The 18,252-nt window shown below is 43.4% G+C and overlaps 1 protein-coding gene across 3 annotated transcripts in view; it reads left to right on the top strand.

Moving 5' to 3' along the window:
* Positions 1 to 18,252, top strand: part of Tp53bp1 (tumor protein p53 binding protein 1) — a 96,586-nt gene that overhangs the window by 52,370 nt on the left and 25,964 nt on the right. Inside the window, exons 12-15 of one of the 3 annotated variants that reach the window (XM_032904048.1) lie at positions 1,414 to 1,616; positions 7,122 to 8,439; positions 15,262 to 15,381; positions 16,134 to 16,337. In XM_032904048.1, coding sequence (XP_032759939.1) covers positions 1,414 to 1,616; positions 7,122 to 8,439; positions 15,262 to 15,381; positions 16,134 to 16,337 — 1,845 coding nt within the window. The other 2 variants (XM_032904049.1, XM_032904050.1) reach the window with 2 other exon arrangements.

Genomic DNA, 18,252 nt, shown 5'->3' with positions numbered 1-18,252 from the left:
AAGTTGTAAAAATAAGGGTCAAAAGCCTGATGAATTAAATAGCTACCTAGGCTGGCACTGGGGATGGACTTGGTTGCTTTAAGGTCATGCAGAAACAGTGGTTTTGAAATATACATCCATCCATCCATCCATCCATACATCCATCCATACATACATAAATATACATATACACACATGTATATGTATATGTGTATTGGGTATTTTGCCTGCTTGTGTGTTTATGTACTACTTGTATGCATTGTGCCCTCTAAGGCCAAGATAGGATTGATCCCCTGGAACTGGAGGTGCAGATGGCTGTAGCTGCCATGTGGGTGCTGAGAATGGAATTTGGGTCCTTTGAAAGAGCTATGTCCTGTACTCTTAACCTCTGAGCCATCTCCCCGCCCCGGGAACACTGATAGTGTTTTCTGTGTGTTTCCTTTTGAGCAGTTTTGTTAGGGTTAGTGTCTTGGTTCTGAGATACGTGGGTGCTGATTGGCGTTGGTGCTCTGTGTTTGACAGGTGTCAATCTCTGCACTTAGCAGTTCTTACTGCAGACATAATGACTTCATATAGACCTAGATCACCGACTTGGGGAGATGAGCACGCTCATTGCCTTTCGAGGTCTGGGGCAGAGTACGTCGTAGTTAAATTAGATGGCATTAAATGCTGCAAGATGGCTCAGAGTTGAAGTGTTTACTGTGTAAACAGGAGGACTGTTGTTAGGATCCCTAGATCCATGTAAATGCTAGGAGAGCATGGTGGCCCGCTCCTACATCTAGCTTCAGAAGCCCAACATGGGATCTGAGAAGCGCGCTGGCTAGCAATATTAGGAAGAGAGAGTTATCAAGGAAGATTCTCCACATCAACCTTTTGCCTCCATAGGTATCACCCCACATATACACAGACATTGCAGCCACACACATGTAGACATTCATACACATGCACACCTACCACATACAGAAACACAGAGAAAAAATGGTTTTGGTTATTCCTACAGAAGATGTGAAAATGAGCTAGGATAATCTGGGAGTGTTTAGAGGAAACATAATTTATATTTCTTATGGATGGGGTGGGTAATCTCATATGGAAAACCATTTTAATCTATCTCTAAAATTAGATGTGGGCTGCTGACATGATTAAAAATGCTTGACTGAAGAGCCTGGCAACCTGAGTTTGCTCCCTGGAGCCCACAGTGGAACTCCTCTGAGTGCCACATGTGTGCACACGCATGTACTCATACGTTCCCTTCCTCCCACAGGGTAGGACTAGGAGGACACAACCTACTGTCTATCATTTCAGTTTTTTTGAAAATTAGGACATTGTGTTTTAGGAATGGAAATTTCTGTATCATAATTACTGTTAGTAGTATTGGAGCATGAGTAATATTGGTGAGTGCTAATTTTATAATTCATTCTTTCTGCATGGAACCAGATGAGCCCATGGATATGTCAGTGATACCTGAAGGAGGGGAGCCTTTCCAAAAGCTTCAGGACGATGAAGCAATGGAAATAGAAAAACCCCCTCTCCCGTCTCAGCCTGCTGTATCACCGCAAGCATCCACACCAGTGTCTCGGAGCACGCCAGTTTTCACTCCTGCCTCACTTCCCATCCCGTCCCAGCCCGAGTTCTCTCATGTGAGTTTTGCAAGAAGAGTTCCCATCTCCAGCTGCTTTTCCTTCCCTTCTTATTTGGTGGGTCAGGGATGTGAACTTAGGGATGCATAGATTCTAGGCAAGTGATTTGCCACAGAACTACATATCTAGACCAATCTTTCAAAACAGTATTCTAAGCCAGGTGGTAATGGCAGCACTTGCTGTTAATCCTAGCACTTGGGAGGCAGAGGCAGAACTCTGTGAGTTCGGGACCAACCTATCTATACAGGACAGCTAGGGCTATACAGAGAAACCCTGTCTCCAAAAAGCTAAAAAGGAAAGAATTGTATTTTACTGTGCATGGTGTGTGCATGTCATACATGTCATTGCATGTACAGATGGAGGTAGGCCAGTGGTTCCCAACCTTTCTAACGCCACAAACCTTAAGTACAGGACCTCATGTTGTGGTGACCCCCAACCATAAAATTATTTTCATTTCTACTTCATAACAGTGATTTTGCTACTGTTATGAATTACATTGTATATATCTGATATATAGGATATCTGATATGTGATCCTTTGAAAGGATCATTTGATCCCCAAAAGGGTCACAATCTATAGGTTGAAAATCACTAATACAGTTCTTTGTGCCCGTTGGGGACATTTTCTCAGAGCCTTTTTTAAACCTTCTTCCTCATTTTATAGTTTGAATGCCATGGGGTAAAGATGATTGGGGATACTTTAAAGGTTTGGAAGGCCCTCTGTTGACTTGGAGTTTCTGGTGCTTCTATTGAACAGAGTTAAGCCACTCTGATCTTGCTTTGGGTCCTGTGAGTTATTTTTTGTTACTGTAATCCCACAGGATTTTCTCTTTGTCCCAGTGTTTGTACTCTGAACCCTAAGATGTCTCTAGATTGTGTCAAGTTGACAGCTGGACAGACTATGGCAGTATGATTTCAGGGTTCATTCGCGTTACTGCATGGAGCAGAATTTCACTTTTATTGTAACTGATACTGTTTGTGTGTATAAGATATTTACTTTTTAGTTTGTCAGTTGATGAACATTGGATTTATTTCTCCTGTTTTGTCTCTGAATCATGCTGCCAAGAAGGTTGATGCACAGACTTGTGTAAGGATGATTTGATTTATTCTCTTACGTAAAGTGTAGGTGCAGTTGTCGGGGGTTACCATCTATTTTCATCCTCTGAATTACTGATTTCTGTGCCTTTGATTTTAATTCTTAAAGTCTTTTTTCCCCCTCTGAATATTTTATGTCTGTTTTTCTTTAATAATAGTAATCTTTTAAAAGTTTTCTCTTCCCTATGAGTCAGTGTTCCCATTGACTTGAGCAATGTTTATTTAAGTGCTGCTAGGGGTGGAGCCCAGAGCCTCAGACATGATGAGCAGAGCCTCAGACATGATGAGCAGAGCCTCAGACATGATGAGCAGAGCCTCAGACATGATGAGCAGAGCCTCAGACATGATGAGCAGAGCATCAGACATGATGAGCAAAGGCTCAGCCGCTGAGCATCCATCCTTCCTCGTTGATTTCCAGACAGAGTCTTGCTTTTGTACTCATCGTCTTCCAGCCTTGGTTTGCTAGCTGTTAGGATCACAGGCACGTGTCACCACACCAGTGTTGTGGGTGAATGAAGCAGATAAGCTGCTGTAACCACACACACATAGTAGCTGAGGATAACATGGAACCTGTGATCATCCTGCCTCTGCCTCCTGAGTGGTGGAATGTGTTCTTCTATCACACAGTTTGCTGAGTGTTTTTGAGACAAGGTCTCACTGAGTAGTTCTGACTGCCCTAGGACTCACTGTATAGACTAACTGTGCACCATTATGCCCAGCTCCTTGAGTTGTCTTATTAATTCTAGGATTGGAATCCAGGGCTTTCTGCATGCTAGGCATGAACTTTTGCGATAATGAATTATGTCTCCTTGTTTTGATGTCTTTTATGTTTAGTTTGTTTGGTGTATGTGTGTTTACACATACATGTGTGGTCTAATACACTGTGGAAGTCAGAGGACAATTTGAATGTATTGTTTCTCTCTACCTTGTGGGTCTGAGAACCAAACTTGGCTATTCGGGTTGACAAGCTAGTGCCTTTACCTTATATCTTAGTCATTGCTCTACTGCTGTGAAGAGACACCGTGACCGTGCAAATATAAGAGAAAGCATTTAACTGGGGGCTTGCTTATAGTTTCAGCAGGTTAGTCCAGTATGTATACTTAAGAGTGAAACAGCAGAACTCAGGTTTTGAGGTGGTGGTTAAGGACTTCTTGTTCTGAGATGAATATGGTCTCCTGGAGCATTTGTCAGGAGTGCCTTAGTGTCAGAATCCTCATCATCTTGGGTTGGTCCAATTCCCCAAGAAAGTCTGATCTCCTGCCTACTGGGTACAGGGCTGGTTGTTATTGTGCCGAAGCCTTTAAAGGAAGGAGTTTGAGGTGAAGGTCGTGAGACACAGGGATGGGTTTCCCTCGGTGTGTAGGTTTTCTTTAATCCCTCTATCTTCACGATGGTACTCTCATAATTGTTTATCCTGTGTCCTCCTGCCCAGGGCTTTGTGCTTTATTTTCTCCTGGGCAGAGGAAGGGCAGGGAAAGAGGATATGGGAGTTGAACTGCTTCTTAAATAGACTTCCAGGCAGTCCTCCTGTTTTTAGCAGCAACCTCACCATCACTTTTAAAGTTATCTGATGTTACTGCCAAGTCCTAAGTCCTTTGTGGGGGCATGGTAGTAGTGTGGTGGTGTCACCCTGGTGACTTCTTGGCTTTCTCTTATTTGGCCTCACAATTAATTTTCACTTGTCTGCCAAATGGATTGCTGCTCTTCCAGAATAATATATGTATGTATGAATGTGCATGTGTATGTATGTATATGTGGGTGCATGTATGAATATGTATATATATTCATGTGTGCATAACTACATATATATTTAGTTCTCCCTCTTTTTTGAGAATTATGTATGCTAGAAAAAATGCTTTACTATTGCTTAGCAGGGTTTCAGAAACAAAGTAGATGTTGACACTACCATTCTATTTTGTGAGTTCCCTCAGTTTTTCATTATGTGTCAAATTCCTACATTTTTTTCAAGATTTATTTATTTATTATATATAAGTACACTGTAGCTGTCTTCAGACACACCAGAAGAGGGCATCAGATCCCATTACAGATGGTTGTGAGCCACCATGTGGTTGCTGGGATTTGAACTCAGGACCTCTGGGAGAGCAGTCAGTGCTCTTAACCCCTGAGCCATCTCTGCAGCCCCTCCCCCATGTTATTTTTAAAGGTGGGAAGAGAGCTTATTCCTGGGGGTCATTCTGACCACCACATGTGCTATGGTACAGCTGGATGCTCATGTGCATGGACTGTGTATGCACACATACATAAACAGTAACAACAAATTAAAAATAAATGATGAATATGTCAACCTAAAGCAAAGCATGGAGGCACATGCCTGTAATCATAGCACTGGATGGTGGGAGACAGGAAGAGCAAGTGTTCAAAGTCAGCCTGGGCTACATGAGATCCTGTTTATCACTCACCCTACTCCCACTCCTAAACAAGAAAAAGGAAGAAACAGCAATTGTGGTGGCAGGATGGCTTGGGTGACGGTGGTATTTGCCTCAAAAGCCTGATAACCTGAGTTTGATCACCAGGAAAATGAAGAAAGAGTAGACTCTCAAAAGTAATCCTCGGATCTCCAAATAGTATTTGTGTTTGGAAGAATACTCTCTGAGCGCGTGCGCGCACGCGCACACACACACACACACACACACACACACACACACACAGAGTCACACGTTTGTTATTAATAATAATAATAATAATAATAATAATAATAATAATGATAATAAAGTTCTTACTGTCTATCCTTGGCTGTCCTGGATCTCACTATGTAGACTAAGCTGGCCTTGAACTCATAGAGATCTGCTTGTCTTTTCTTTCCAGGTACTGAGATTAAAGGTGTATGCCTCAGCATAGTGTGCATGGGTGTGTGTGCATGGGTGTGTGTGCATGGGTGTGTGTGCATGGGTGTGTGTGCATTAATACATTGTAGCCCTAGATGGCTTGGAGCTCACTATACAGATCAAGCTGGCCTGGAATTTACACTAATCTGTCTGCCTCTGTCTTCCAAGCTTTGAGATTACTGGAATATTCCATGGTGCCCAGGGCTTTGTGTAGGTTTTAATTTTTTTTTGTTGTTGCTGCTGTTTTATTTTTTTGAGACAGTGTCTCTCCGTGTATTTATAGATGGCCTGGAATTTTCTATGTAGATCTCAAAACTCACAGAGATTCTCTTGCCTCTGCCTCGGGAGTGCTGAGCCGGCTTTGTGTATGTTAGGCAAGCACTCCACCAGCTGAGCAAGAGAACACCAGCAGCCCACACTGGGAATCTGTTTAACCGCAGGAGGTGCCGCCTGCTGTGGCTGCATGCTTTGCTCCCCAGCAATGCCTGGGGATTACAGTTGTTCATGTAGTTGTTTAGACCCTTAGCCATTTTATGGCTCGATTTTTTTTTTTTTTTTGACAGGGTTTGTGTGCGTGTCTGTGTGTGTGTGAGTGTGTGTGTGTGTGTGTGTGTGTGTATGAGAGAGAGAGAGAGAGAGAGAGAGAGAGAGAGAGAGAGAGAGAGAGAGAGAGAGAGAGAGAATGAACCAATGAACCCTAGCTGTCCTGGAACTCACTCTATAGATCAAGTTGTTCTCAAACTCTCAGAGATTCTGCCTGCTTTTGTCTCCTGGGCACTGGGATTAAAAACGTGCCCTACCACTGCCTGGTTTATTGTGGTTTTCATTACATTTCTCTGCTGACTAATGATCTTCTATCTTTACATTTTTAAAACTTTATTTTTACTTATGTGCACTGACATTGTAAGCATGTGTGTCTGGCATTTTGACTGTAGGTGTGTCATGTGCATTGACATCGTAAGCATGTGTGTCTGGCATTTTGACTGTAGGTGTGTCATGTGAGGGCGGATCCCCTGAAATTGGAGTTAGAGACGGTTGTGAGCTGCCATGTCAGTGCTGGCAAATGAACCTGGGTCCCCTGTAAGAGCAGCCAGTGCTGTTAAGCACTCTCCAGCCATCTCCTCAGCCCGTATTCTTGCATTTTAACATCTGCTTTATGAATGCTCATAGTGGTGCAGAGAAGCGGAATGAATATGTGGTCATACTTCATGAGATTAGAGATGGTTCTGTAAGCGTATGTCTATTGTATAGTACAACCATAATTTTAATAGTTTGATGATGAAGTTAAATTTGGATCTTCTGTACTTAATAAGCTAGTACTTTTAGGTTTTTGTTCTGGATTATGCTGCTTCTTTGCTAGGGATTTTATAAGAAAAACACTGAACAGAATGACTTGTGTAGTCGATGGCATGTTTGTAAGGTTTGGAATTCTGGAATTACAGCCTTAGCTAGAGTTCTTTAATTTTTGATTAATTGATTTAGGAATGTAGATGAATCCAAGGGTTAGATAGAAAAGAAACATGATATGGACAGCTGATAGCTTGCTTCTTTTCATTCTTCCTCAGGACATCTTTATTCCATCACCAAGTTTGGAAGAACCATCGAATGATGTGAAGAAAGGTGGAGGCTTGCATAGCTCGTCTCTCACTGTTGAGTGTTCTAAGACGTCAGAGAGTGAACCAAAGAATTTCACTGATGACCTTGGGCTCTCCATGACGGGGGATTCGTGCAAGCTGATGCTTTCTACAAGTGAGTGTAGTCAGTCCTCAAAGATGGAGAGCTTGGGTTCTCCCAGGACTGAGGAAGACGGAGAGAACACACAGGTTGAGGATACTGAACCCTCATCCCCAGTTACCAAGTCTAAACTTCCTGCTGAAAGTGAAAGTGTCCTGGCAAATACAACACAGGACGACCGGGTAGAAATGAGTCAGAATGTAGATAAAGCAAAGGAAGATGAAGTGGAGGGTAGAGGTGACGTTGACGTTTTAGCTGCTGGCTGTAAAGGCAGAGAAGACACGGTTGCTGAAGATGTTTGCATCGACCTCACTTGTGATTCTGGGAGTCAGGCAGTTCCTTCTCCAGCTACCCGCTCTGAGGCACTTTCCAGTGTCTTAGATCAGGAGGAAGCTATGGAAATTAAAGAGCACCATCCAGAGGAAGAGTTTTCGGGATCTGAGGTAGAAGAAGTCCCTGAGACTCCCTGTGGAAGTCACAGAGAGGAACCCAAAGAGGATCCGATGGAAAGTATTCCACTGCACCTTTCTCTGACTGAAACTCAGTCTGAGGCGTTGTGTCTTCAGAAGGAAGCCCCCAAAGAGGAATGCCCAGAAGCTATGGAAGTTGAAACCAGTGTGATTAGTATTGACTCCCCCCAGAAGCTGCCAGTACTTGACCAGGAATTGGAGCATAAGGATCCAGAAACTTGGGAAGAGGCTACTTCTGAGGACTCCAGTGTTGTTATCGTTGATGTAAAGGAGCCCTCTCCTAGAGTTGACATTTCCTGTGAACCGGTGGAGGGAGTGGGAAAATGCTCAGACTCCCAGTCCTTGGAGGATGCGGCTGCAGAGGAAGAAGCCTGTGCTGAGGATAGATTAAATACTCCAGAGGAAAAGAGAGCTGAGTGTGATGGAGATTCAAAAGCAGAGACCACAGAGAAGAACTCCGTAACAGAAGACTCTCCACAACCTCCTTTGTCTTCAGTGAGAGACGAACCTGTCAGACCTGACCAGGAGATGCAGCAGCCCCAGGTTCAAGAGAAAGAGAGCCCCGTGACTCTAGATGCAAAGGTGGCTGATGACAAGCAGCTGGGGTCAGAGGGCTCATGCCAGCAGCTTGAGAAGGCCCCTGCCCGAGCCTCACAGAGTTTCTGTGAAAGTTCTAGTGGTGAGTGGGGGCAGGTTCATTTGGAGCTATCCTGCTAGCTTCCTATTGGAAAGGGAGGATGAGAGCCCACATGCTGAGTCAGGACTCGGCATTAGCTTGAATGAACAGTATTTGGGAAATTTCGAGATTGGGGGTTCTAGTTTTCTTTAATAGTTGTAATTGTATGACCAGAGATCATTTGCACCATAGCGCAAGAGGGGTCGAGACACATAATTAGTAAGTGCACGCTTACTTAGGTCCTACCCCTGAGGCCCCACCCCACTCATGTGAGCTAGGCAGGTGTCACCAGTGAGTGATCCCCCATCCATTCATCCGTCCGTCCGACCGTCTTTCTGTTTTTCTTTCTTTCTATCTCTATTTTGTCTTTTTTGGCTCAAGGTTTCATTTTTATGGTCCAGACTGGCCTCACATTTTCTTTTTTTCCTGATATTTAACAACTTTATTTTAAAACAATGTTTTATTTTATTTTTTTTTTTTCTTTTCTTTTTTTCGGAGCTGGGGACTGAACCCAAGGCCTTGTGCTTGCTAGGCAAGCGCTCTACCTCTGAGCTAAATCCCCAACCCCCTTAAAACAATGTTTTAAACTTATTTTCTGAAAATTCCATCCATTTGTATAGTATATTTTGATTATATCCATCTACCATTACCTTTCTCCAAATGCATCCTGGTGCTTTAGACCATCACCTGCCCAACTTCACGTTCTCCTTTTATTGGCTTGTTTTTAAAACTCAGCCTCCCGAGTCTGACCAGTGCTGTTATTTGTACACGGCTGTGAGGTCATCCCCTGGGGTATGGTAACCTCCAGTGGCTGTAGCTCCAAAGGAGATCGCTCCCTTAGCATCATCAGCTACTAAGTAGCCTCTTATCCATTTGTGCTAGATCTGACTGGCTTGATCTGTGAGGTCCAGTGCAGGAAATCCTAGGTACTGTGCGTTGCTGTGTGCAGCACCCACGCCGTGTCCGGAAGTCACCATTTTACAGCTCTGCCCTCATCCACCAACTCCCTCCATCTTTCTGCCTGTTCTTCTGCAAAGTCCTCTAAGCTGTAATGGAGATAATTTATCCCCAGCTGACGGCTACTTTTACTTATAACTTGGTAAATAGGAGTCTCTGTAGTAACTGCTGTCCAATGCAAAAAGAAGCTTTTCTAACCAACGTTAAGAGTAGCATAAGTCTACAGGTATGAATGTAAATCTCTAGAGGCAGTGACAGTCTGACCACCCAGCAGAACGCAGTAGGTTCCCAGCTGTGGCCTCTGGTCTCCCTAGTCCTGAGCGTTGACCAGATTTGGAGTACCATGTTTTCCTGTCTCTGTATCTCAGGTCCTGGGATTGTAGCTGTGTGCCACCATGCCTGACAGGAATACCTTTTAGCTATTTTTTATAGTTGTGTGCACGCAAAAGAATACTCTAAAATATTGAGATACTAGTTGTTATGATAATATTGTTCTTTATGAATTAACAGATTATTTTGTTAGTTGCCAGAATGAACTTTTTCTCATAGACTCTTACTAAGATTTATTTTACTAATTTTCATCTAGATTATTAAAAATGCTGAAAAATGACTTTATTTCCTTCCCCCTTCCCTCTCTGTTTACCTCTCTGCCCTGACCTTCCTCTCCCCAACTCCTCAGTTCCCTTTCACATCCCTCCTGCCCATCCTCTTCCCTTCCCCCCTCATCTCCTCTCCTCCCTCTCCTCTTCCTCTTCTTTCCTTTGACTTCTTCCTTCCTTTCTTTCATTCTCTTTGCTTTTCCTCTTTCCCCTCCCTTTCTCCATTTTGTTGAGAAGTACAGTAGCTGCTTCATGTAGTAGGGAGGCATCCTAAAAATGGGTTCTTTCCTTCTCTTCTTCAGAAGTGATTCTCTTTTAGAGTTTGGGGATATAGTTTGATAGTAGAGTCTTCATTTCAGTATCTGAAAAAAGCTATTTTATGTGATTTCAAGGCCAGCCTGGTTTACAGGGAATTCCAATACAGCCACGGCTACACAGAGAACCCCGGTTTTGAAAAGCAACAAGAAGAACAAAACAAATAAGAGGAATTATAATGGGGCTGGAGAGATGGCTCAGTGGTTGAGAATGTGCACTGTTCTTCCAGAGGATCAGACTTTGGTTGCCAACACCCACTTTGGGCCACTCAATCCCTGTAACTTCACCTTCAGGGATCCGATACCCTCTTCTGGCCTCCACAGGCACCGGACCCTGCACAAAGTGCACAGACATGAGGCACAGTATACATACACATAAAATAAAATAAGAAGGTTTAGGTTTTCGTTAGGAACAGGCCTGATCAGTTTATGCTGTAGAGCGTCTATGAAAACGCCTCCGGGACTGCCCAGTGTCTGTCTCAAAAGGAACAATAGCCCTTCCAGCCTCAGGGCTGCTGGAGTCCACACCTACTCCTGGGCACAAGAGTAAAAATAAATATCTGTTAAAGAAAGAAAAGTTTTATTTAGAAATTAGGACATGAAGAATAATAGTTTCTGAGTCAGAGAATTAGTCTAAAAGAAGAATGTTACAACAGAAAAACTGTGTGTTTAAAATACAGTTTATGGGTTGGAGATGTAGCTCATTTGTACAGAGTTTGCCTCGTTTTCCTAAGACCTAGGTCTGATTGCATCTTGGGGTTTCCATTGCTGTGAAGAGACACCATGACCAAGGCAACTCTTATAAAGAAAACATTTATTTGGGACTGGCTTGTAGTTTAGGAGGTTCAGCCTGTTATCATCATGGTGGGAAGCATGGCAGCGTGCATGTAGCACGTGCTGGAGGAGCCAAGAGAGTGCTCTACCTCTTGATCTCTAGGCAGCCCGAAGAGACTGTTCTGCAAGCCTGCAGGAGACTGGAATTCTACACTGGGCGGAGCTTAGGCCTGGGAGACCTCAAAGCCCACCCCCACAGTAACACACCCCCTCCAACAAGGCCACTCCCTGTGGGCCAAACCTATTCAAACCACCACAGGTCCCCTCACTGTAAAAACAAACAGTAGTACAAAATACAATTGTTTAGTTGCTAAAACTTAGAAGAATTAAAAAAGAGAGGAAAGTGGAGAGAGAGGTAATGATTCTTCAGTTTAAAAAGAATGAGGGCTAGGAATGTAGTTCATTTGGTAGTGCCTGTTCAACATGATGAAGCCCTGCCTGGTTTCTGTTTCCAGAACTGAATATATTTGGTATGGTAGTTACACCTGTAATCCCAGCATCTAGGAAATAGGCAAAGGAAGAGTGAAGGTCATTCTTGGCTATAGATGTTGTTTGAGTCTAGCCTGGGCTATATGAGACACTATCTCAAAAATTAAATAATGGACTGGTGAGATGGTTCACTGGGTAAAGGTGCCATCATCCAGGCCTGAGGATTTGAATTCCATTTCAGGGATTCACAGTAGGAGAGAACCAACCTTCCAGAAGTTATTCTCTGCCCTCCACGTGTGTGCCATGACACACTCAAGGCAACCCCTTCCTCCAATTACCCATACAGAATAGATAAAGGAGATGTATTGTAAGCAATACATTTAATAAAGCAAGCAAGTGAGCATCCTGAACTATGTGAGACTGGCTCAAAAATAAACAAGCAACAATATGAGGAATCAAGTGGGTGAGTTGGGGCTGGGGCGGAGCTTAGTGTTGGAGTATCTAAGACACGGATGTTTGATATCTGCCAAAGCAACACATGCATGAAGACAAATGATGGAGGCTCATTTTCTTGTTTTCTTTTTGAGACTGGGTCTCTGTGTAATTCTGGCTCTCTTGGAATTCACTATGTGGACTAGGCTGGCTTTGAACTCAGTTCATTAGATTTCTTACCAAAATTAGGACACTTAATTATTTCATTTAATATATTTCCCTGTGTGTGTGTGTGTGTGTGTGTGTGTGTGTGTATCTGTGTGTCTGTGTGTGTATCTGTGTGTCTGTGTGTGTGAGAGAGAGAGAGAGAGACAGAAACAGGGAGAGAGAGAGAGAAGGAGAGAGAGAGAGACAGAGAGAGAAAGAGAGACAGGTTCTCTCTGTAGTCCCCAAAGCAGTTCTGCTCTTGGCTTCAGTTTCTAGTCTGTCCTTGTAAACTACTGGCTTGTAGACTTTTAGTTGTTTTTGTAAAACAAAAACAGGGTCTCTTCTGGCCCAACCCGGCCTTGAACTTTATGTAGCTGAGGCTGACCCTGGACTTTTGGTTCCCTTGTCCCTACTTCCCAGTGCTGATACTGCTTTGTGCATTGAACAGTTCATGTGGTCCTGGGGGTTGGGGCAGGGCTTCTGTGCCAGGTAAGCACTTGACCTCTGAGCTACAGCCTAAAAAACACAAAAATGTGCTAAGTTTGAAAACCACTCAAGTTGTTCAAGAGAGGGAAAGGAGCCAGCCTCAATACCTCTGCTGATGGCCTGGTCACTGCTAAACAGCTTGGGAGCCTCTTCACACGGCTGCCTGTGGAAGATGGCTCTAACAAGGCAGTGCCTGAAAGCCTACACTTAGCTACCAACAGGTCCGACGATATGCAAAGCCTCAACTTCAGTCTTTTTATTTACTTTTGTTTTTTTCTTTTTGAGACAGTCTTATTATTTAGGTCTGGTTGGCCCACTACTTAACTCTATAGCCCAGGCTAGCCTTGAACTTAGGACAGTCTTCATGCCTAAGCTTCCTGTGTTGGCCTGCTTTGCTCTGCCTTATCTTTTGGTTAGATGCCCTCCATCTCCTGTAAGACGTGAACAATCTTTTAAAGCACACATGAAGACTGTTGCTGCTCTGCAGCACAGCACTTTAGACACAGCTTCCTTGTATTTTTTTTCTTAAGACCAGGGCTTTTGAATTTCAGACCTGTCCTGCCTCACTGGCCCTCTTCTCTTCTTAGGAGTGCCTTTTCTCTTCTTTAATAAGCTGTCTTAGTTTCTATAATTTATGAAATTCTCAAGAAAAAAATGAAAAACTTTAATACTAGTTGGAAATATTTTTTAGGTGAGTGTAGTGGCTTATAGCTCTAGCTAGCACTCGGGAGGCAGAGACAGGAGGATCACTGCATGTTGAAGGTCGTCCTGATTTAAATGCTGAATTACAGGCCAGTGTGGGCTGCCTGTAAGACCCTTCCTCAGCCCCCTCCTAACCATAAAGAGTTTTAAGTAATGAGTCCTGTGAATTTCTTCATAATAAGGCCACCTTTTTTACACAGGCGTTTTGATAATTGTGTTGTTTCCTTTTGCCTCTGTTGTATCTTCATTGGCATGCTGACTTGCAGTAGGGTAGCCTGTGATAATCTGGTGAAGAAGAAAAGATTTGATAATTTAAATAATGGGCTACATATGAGAGAAACGAAATGTGGAAAATTTTGGTTAGCTTAAAAGGATAAAATATGACAAAAAGTATTTTGCAGAATTTGGTGCTAATCTAACTTGTATTAATGGTGATTCAGATGGCTGGTAAAATACAGAGAAATGGAAAAACATTGGAGGACATTGAACATGAATAATTAAGAGTAATTAAGAAACACACTGGAACAGTTAACTGCATGCTGACTGAAGAGTTAGTATTTTATGTTTTTAGATTTATGTGTCTGAGTGTTTGCCTACATGTGTGTATGTGTACCCTGTGCATGCCTGGTGCTCACTGAGATCAGAAATCATCAGATCCCTTAGTGCTGGAGTTATGGATGGTTGTGAGCCACCATGTTGGTTCTTGGAACAAAATATAGGTCCTCTGTAAGGTGCCCTTAACTGGTGAGCCATCCCTCTAGCCCAAGAGTTAAGAATTTTTCTTGTATTGAAAGCCTTAATGGATTTTGACTAGAAGCCAGCATTTTCAAATCCATGTTATCTAGCATTTTCTTTCTGGTTGCACTGTGTTAAGAATTGGGGCTGGTGAGAGAGGCTGAGGCAATGGTTGTAGGCTGTGTAGTCCAAGGACAGGAACTTTGAAGACTGGATAGCGGCTGAGGCAGTGCTGCCAGGGGCCTGGAAAATGGTTCAACTCTCTGTTAAGTTATATTGATGAAATCAGATGGTCTTAAACTAATAAGTTTTAGCTAGTATTGTTCAAAGGAATACTGCACCAAGAAACAGCAATTTCCACTCATAAGATGCTTACATGTTAAACGTGCACGTTCATTTGTTTGCCTGCTTCTGCCCTTTACGTGCTGGGAGTGAAGGTGTTTGCTGTCACACCTGGCTAAAACGTACTTCTACGTCTTCAAAAATTTTAGTGTCTGTAATAATTTAGTAGCACCCGACTAAATGTGCACACTGGGATGCTCCTTCTTAGGGATTTGCCAGGGTGCAGAAAATGAGTTTTGAATGTTGCCACTCTGTGTACCATCTAGAATGCATGCTATTCAGTAACAGCTGAAAGAAAGCCTCAGATTTGGCTGTTAGAATCAATGACTAATTTGAAGGCTTTTTTTTTTTTTTTTTTTTTTTGTGGCCTATGAGAGTCTTTGTCACCTTTCAGAGAGGACCATATATCAGGTTTGCTTGGAAGTCTTGAACTCAATGCTAGGTAGCACTTACCAAATGATGACTGTCTGGACTCAAAAGTGTCCAGATCTGGGTTGCAGTGTCTAGATACAGTAATTGGGAAGTAGATGGTGACCCAGTGTCTCTCAGTCCTCTCTCCTTTTTTGCCTCTGGCAGTGTCCTTTTCCTCAGTGCTGCGGAGAATGACTGTAGAGCTGCTGCTTTCTTTCTGGCAGTAGGGACCTGGTTTGGATGGCTGTGAAGCTGATGGGACTAAGAATTTGGGAGAAGAGCACCTGAGTTTTCTTTTAGTTTCTCATTTTTATTAATGTACACTTCTGTGTTGTTTTTTTTCCAATTATGTTTTCATTTTTGTTTGTTTATTTCAGAAACCCCATTTCATTTCACTTTGCCTAAAGAAGGTGATATTATCCCACCATTGACTGGCGCAACCCCACCTCTTATTGGGCACCTAAAATTGGAGCCCAAGAGACATAGTACTCCTATTGGTGAGTGATTAAAAAAAGATATTTAAGGCATTAAAATAAAAGGTATTTAGAGACCTTCTAAGATACCATTCTTTGTGCAAGTGGTACTTTTCTATCTGAGGAGTTGGCCTGACTGAGAGGGCTGTTGTTTGGTTTGGAGGAATAGGTTCTGACCTCACTACCAAGAGTTGAGAGGTGGTCAGATGATGCAGAGAGAAGGTGGAGGGAAGGAGGGAAGAACATCAAGTCTGTCTTATCACCGGACAGTGGTAGAACTGGTTGAATTGGAACTAAGCTGGGATATGGAGCTGTTTTATAGAAAGAGACAAGGCGTATGGAGAAGTGCTGTGCTCAGTGTGCTGCCGGATCAGGCTGCTGCTGCAGAGGGCAAGAACACTTAGGTCCTCCGTCCTTGGAGCAGTGGGTGGATGTCTACATTAACCTATTTGTTTTCTCTAGTCAGTGCTGGGAGGTAACAGTCATGCCGCCTGGAGTCTCCTGTTTCCTATGCCTGATGCTGGCAGATGTGGGTTGGCTGAGGGCTCATGCAGCATCCTTTGTCCAGATGCAGAAGTGGAACTGAATCCTCTTAAGACCAGGTGTCAATACTAGTTGGTAGTTGTCGATACTTACAACAGGATCTATCCTAGGGACCCTCATTAATCTTGCAGAGTGGTGGAGCCAAACAGGCAAATTGATCATGTCAAATTGCTGTTTTTCACGTTTGTGTTTTAGTGTTCTTTCTTTCTTCCTCCCTGCCTCCTTTCTTCTAGGGATTAGCAACTATCCAGAAAGCACCATAGCAACCAGTGATGTCATGTCTGAAAGCATGGTGGAGATCAATGATCCTCTACTTGGGAATGAAAAAGGGGATTCTGAGTCTGCCCCGGAAATGGATGGAAAACTATCTCTGAAAATGAAACTTGTTAGTCCTGAGACAGAGGCCAGTGAAGAATCTTTACAGTTTAGCCTGGAAAGTAAGTTTTAATTTATGTTTTTATTTGGTAATTAGTTATTCCAGGTTATCCACATCAGAGGGCTCACAAGTGCCTGCGGACACGACACCTCTGGCACCTGCATGCACGAGCACATATCCCATCCCCCATTCACATAATTTAAATACAAGAGTCTAGATAGAAAATGTAAGATTGTGGATTTACACTGTAAACTTATGTTGACACTTTTTCAAATGAATACAAGTTGTTTGGTTAGAATAAAAAGAGGATGTCGGATGCCCTGGGACTGGTGTTACAGATGGTTGTGAGTTACCATGTGGGAGCTAGAATCAAATCTGGGTCTGGGAAGGAATAGATGATCTTAACTGCTGAAACTCTCCAACCCTCCCCACCGTCCCCACAATAATTCTCATAAAAGAGCTCATCAAAAAAGCAGAAAGGGGTACTCAGAAAGCAGGAGTAAGCCTGTGAGGAGAAAAGTTACAAGGAAATAACAGTGTCAGATGGCAGGAACTGAGGTCCAGTAGGATAGTGCAGACAATGTCAGTTTGAGGAATATGGGTGGTACCTAAGAATGGGAGTCATGCAAACATGAGGCCTTAGCATGGACCACAGAGCACAGCATGGAGAAGACTACTTCGTTCATTTATCTCATCTTCGTGCTGTTTGCTCAAGGCTGCCAGTCTGTAGTCTTCTCTCTGGTCTAAGCCTTGTGTTAGTAAACTGTCATATAGTGTTGGAGCTCACTGAGAAGCTGGTTCTGGAAGTGGAGTCACCTCCTCCCCTAGAGCAGATCCACGTATGTTCATGTCATCGTCTTCCAAAACTTCCTGTCTTACTTGGGAGGCAGAGGCAGGTGGATCTTTGAGTTCTAGGCCAGCCTGGTCTACAGAGTGAGTTTCAGGACAGCCAGGGCCACAGAGAAAGACTCTGTCTCAAAACAAACAAACAAGCAAACCCCAGAAAACCCTGTCCTGGGGCAGGCAGGCTGGTGGTACCCTAAGTATGTAAAAGGAGAAAACATCAGACATCGAAGGGAGGGTGTTACAGACACTGCAGCCTTGGTAATAGCTGGAAGGCAAGGTTGCCATTGCTTACTCTGTACTGTGAAAGTGTCTGCAGCGGGTAAGAGAAGAAGCTTGTCATGGAGAGTGCTGTGCTCTGGCTGGGTGGTCTCCGTGGTAACCCTAGCTAGCTGCTTCAGTGGGACTGTCTCAGTTTATTTCTACTGGATGTTTTCAGCACATGATTGGATGATGCTTTTCTCTGTGCTGCTATTCACTGTTTCTTTTTCTTGCTATATACTTGTAAACTCACTCATTTCAAACTGAAGACCTGACTGTTAATAGATCATTCCCCGGACCAGACGGAACATGGGGCTTATTAATTTGAACCTAGAATGTTAATGGGAATTAAAGTATTACATGATTTCACCCTTATTGTTGTTTTTGGAGTGAAATAAGAGCTTATCCAGAGAGAGTCTGAGAAAGGGGCTGGTGTTGGCCTAAGATACCTCAAGCTCTCAGCACAGAGACTTACTTTCCCCAGAGAGAGAACAGACCAGGAATAAGAGATAAAGGATGAGGGGAAAGAGAAGGGGAAGGAGTGTTTGTCCCCATGGGGATAGAAAGGAGAGAGACTGACCCATAGGCAAATGGCAGTCTATAAAGGTAAAAGGGGAAACCCCATGTTAGGATAAGGTGTTTAATTTTAACTGGGTATATTAGGTGAGCCAAAGGGGGCTTTTGGTTTCTAGACTTCAATACTTTTATAGTTGGACCTTGGTGGTCAGCCTCAAGAGGAGGAGTAGCTAAATAAGGGAATAGAGCTTGGTGGGTAGCTTTAGGAATGGAATCTAATGGTTTTTTGCATGGAAGTGGGGATGGGGAGAAAGGCAAGGCCTGTCAGAGCCATGTTTGCTATGCTTGGGCTGGCT

Source organism: Rattus rattus, chromosome 5, assembly GCF_011064425.1.
Source record: "Rattus rattus isolate New Zealand chromosome 5, Rrattus_CSIRO_v1, whole genome shotgun sequence".
Taxonomy (NCBI): domain Eukaryota; kingdom Metazoa; phylum Chordata; class Mammalia; order Rodentia; family Muridae; genus Rattus; species Rattus rattus.
This window is presented reverse-complemented; position numbering and strand designations above follow the sequence as displayed.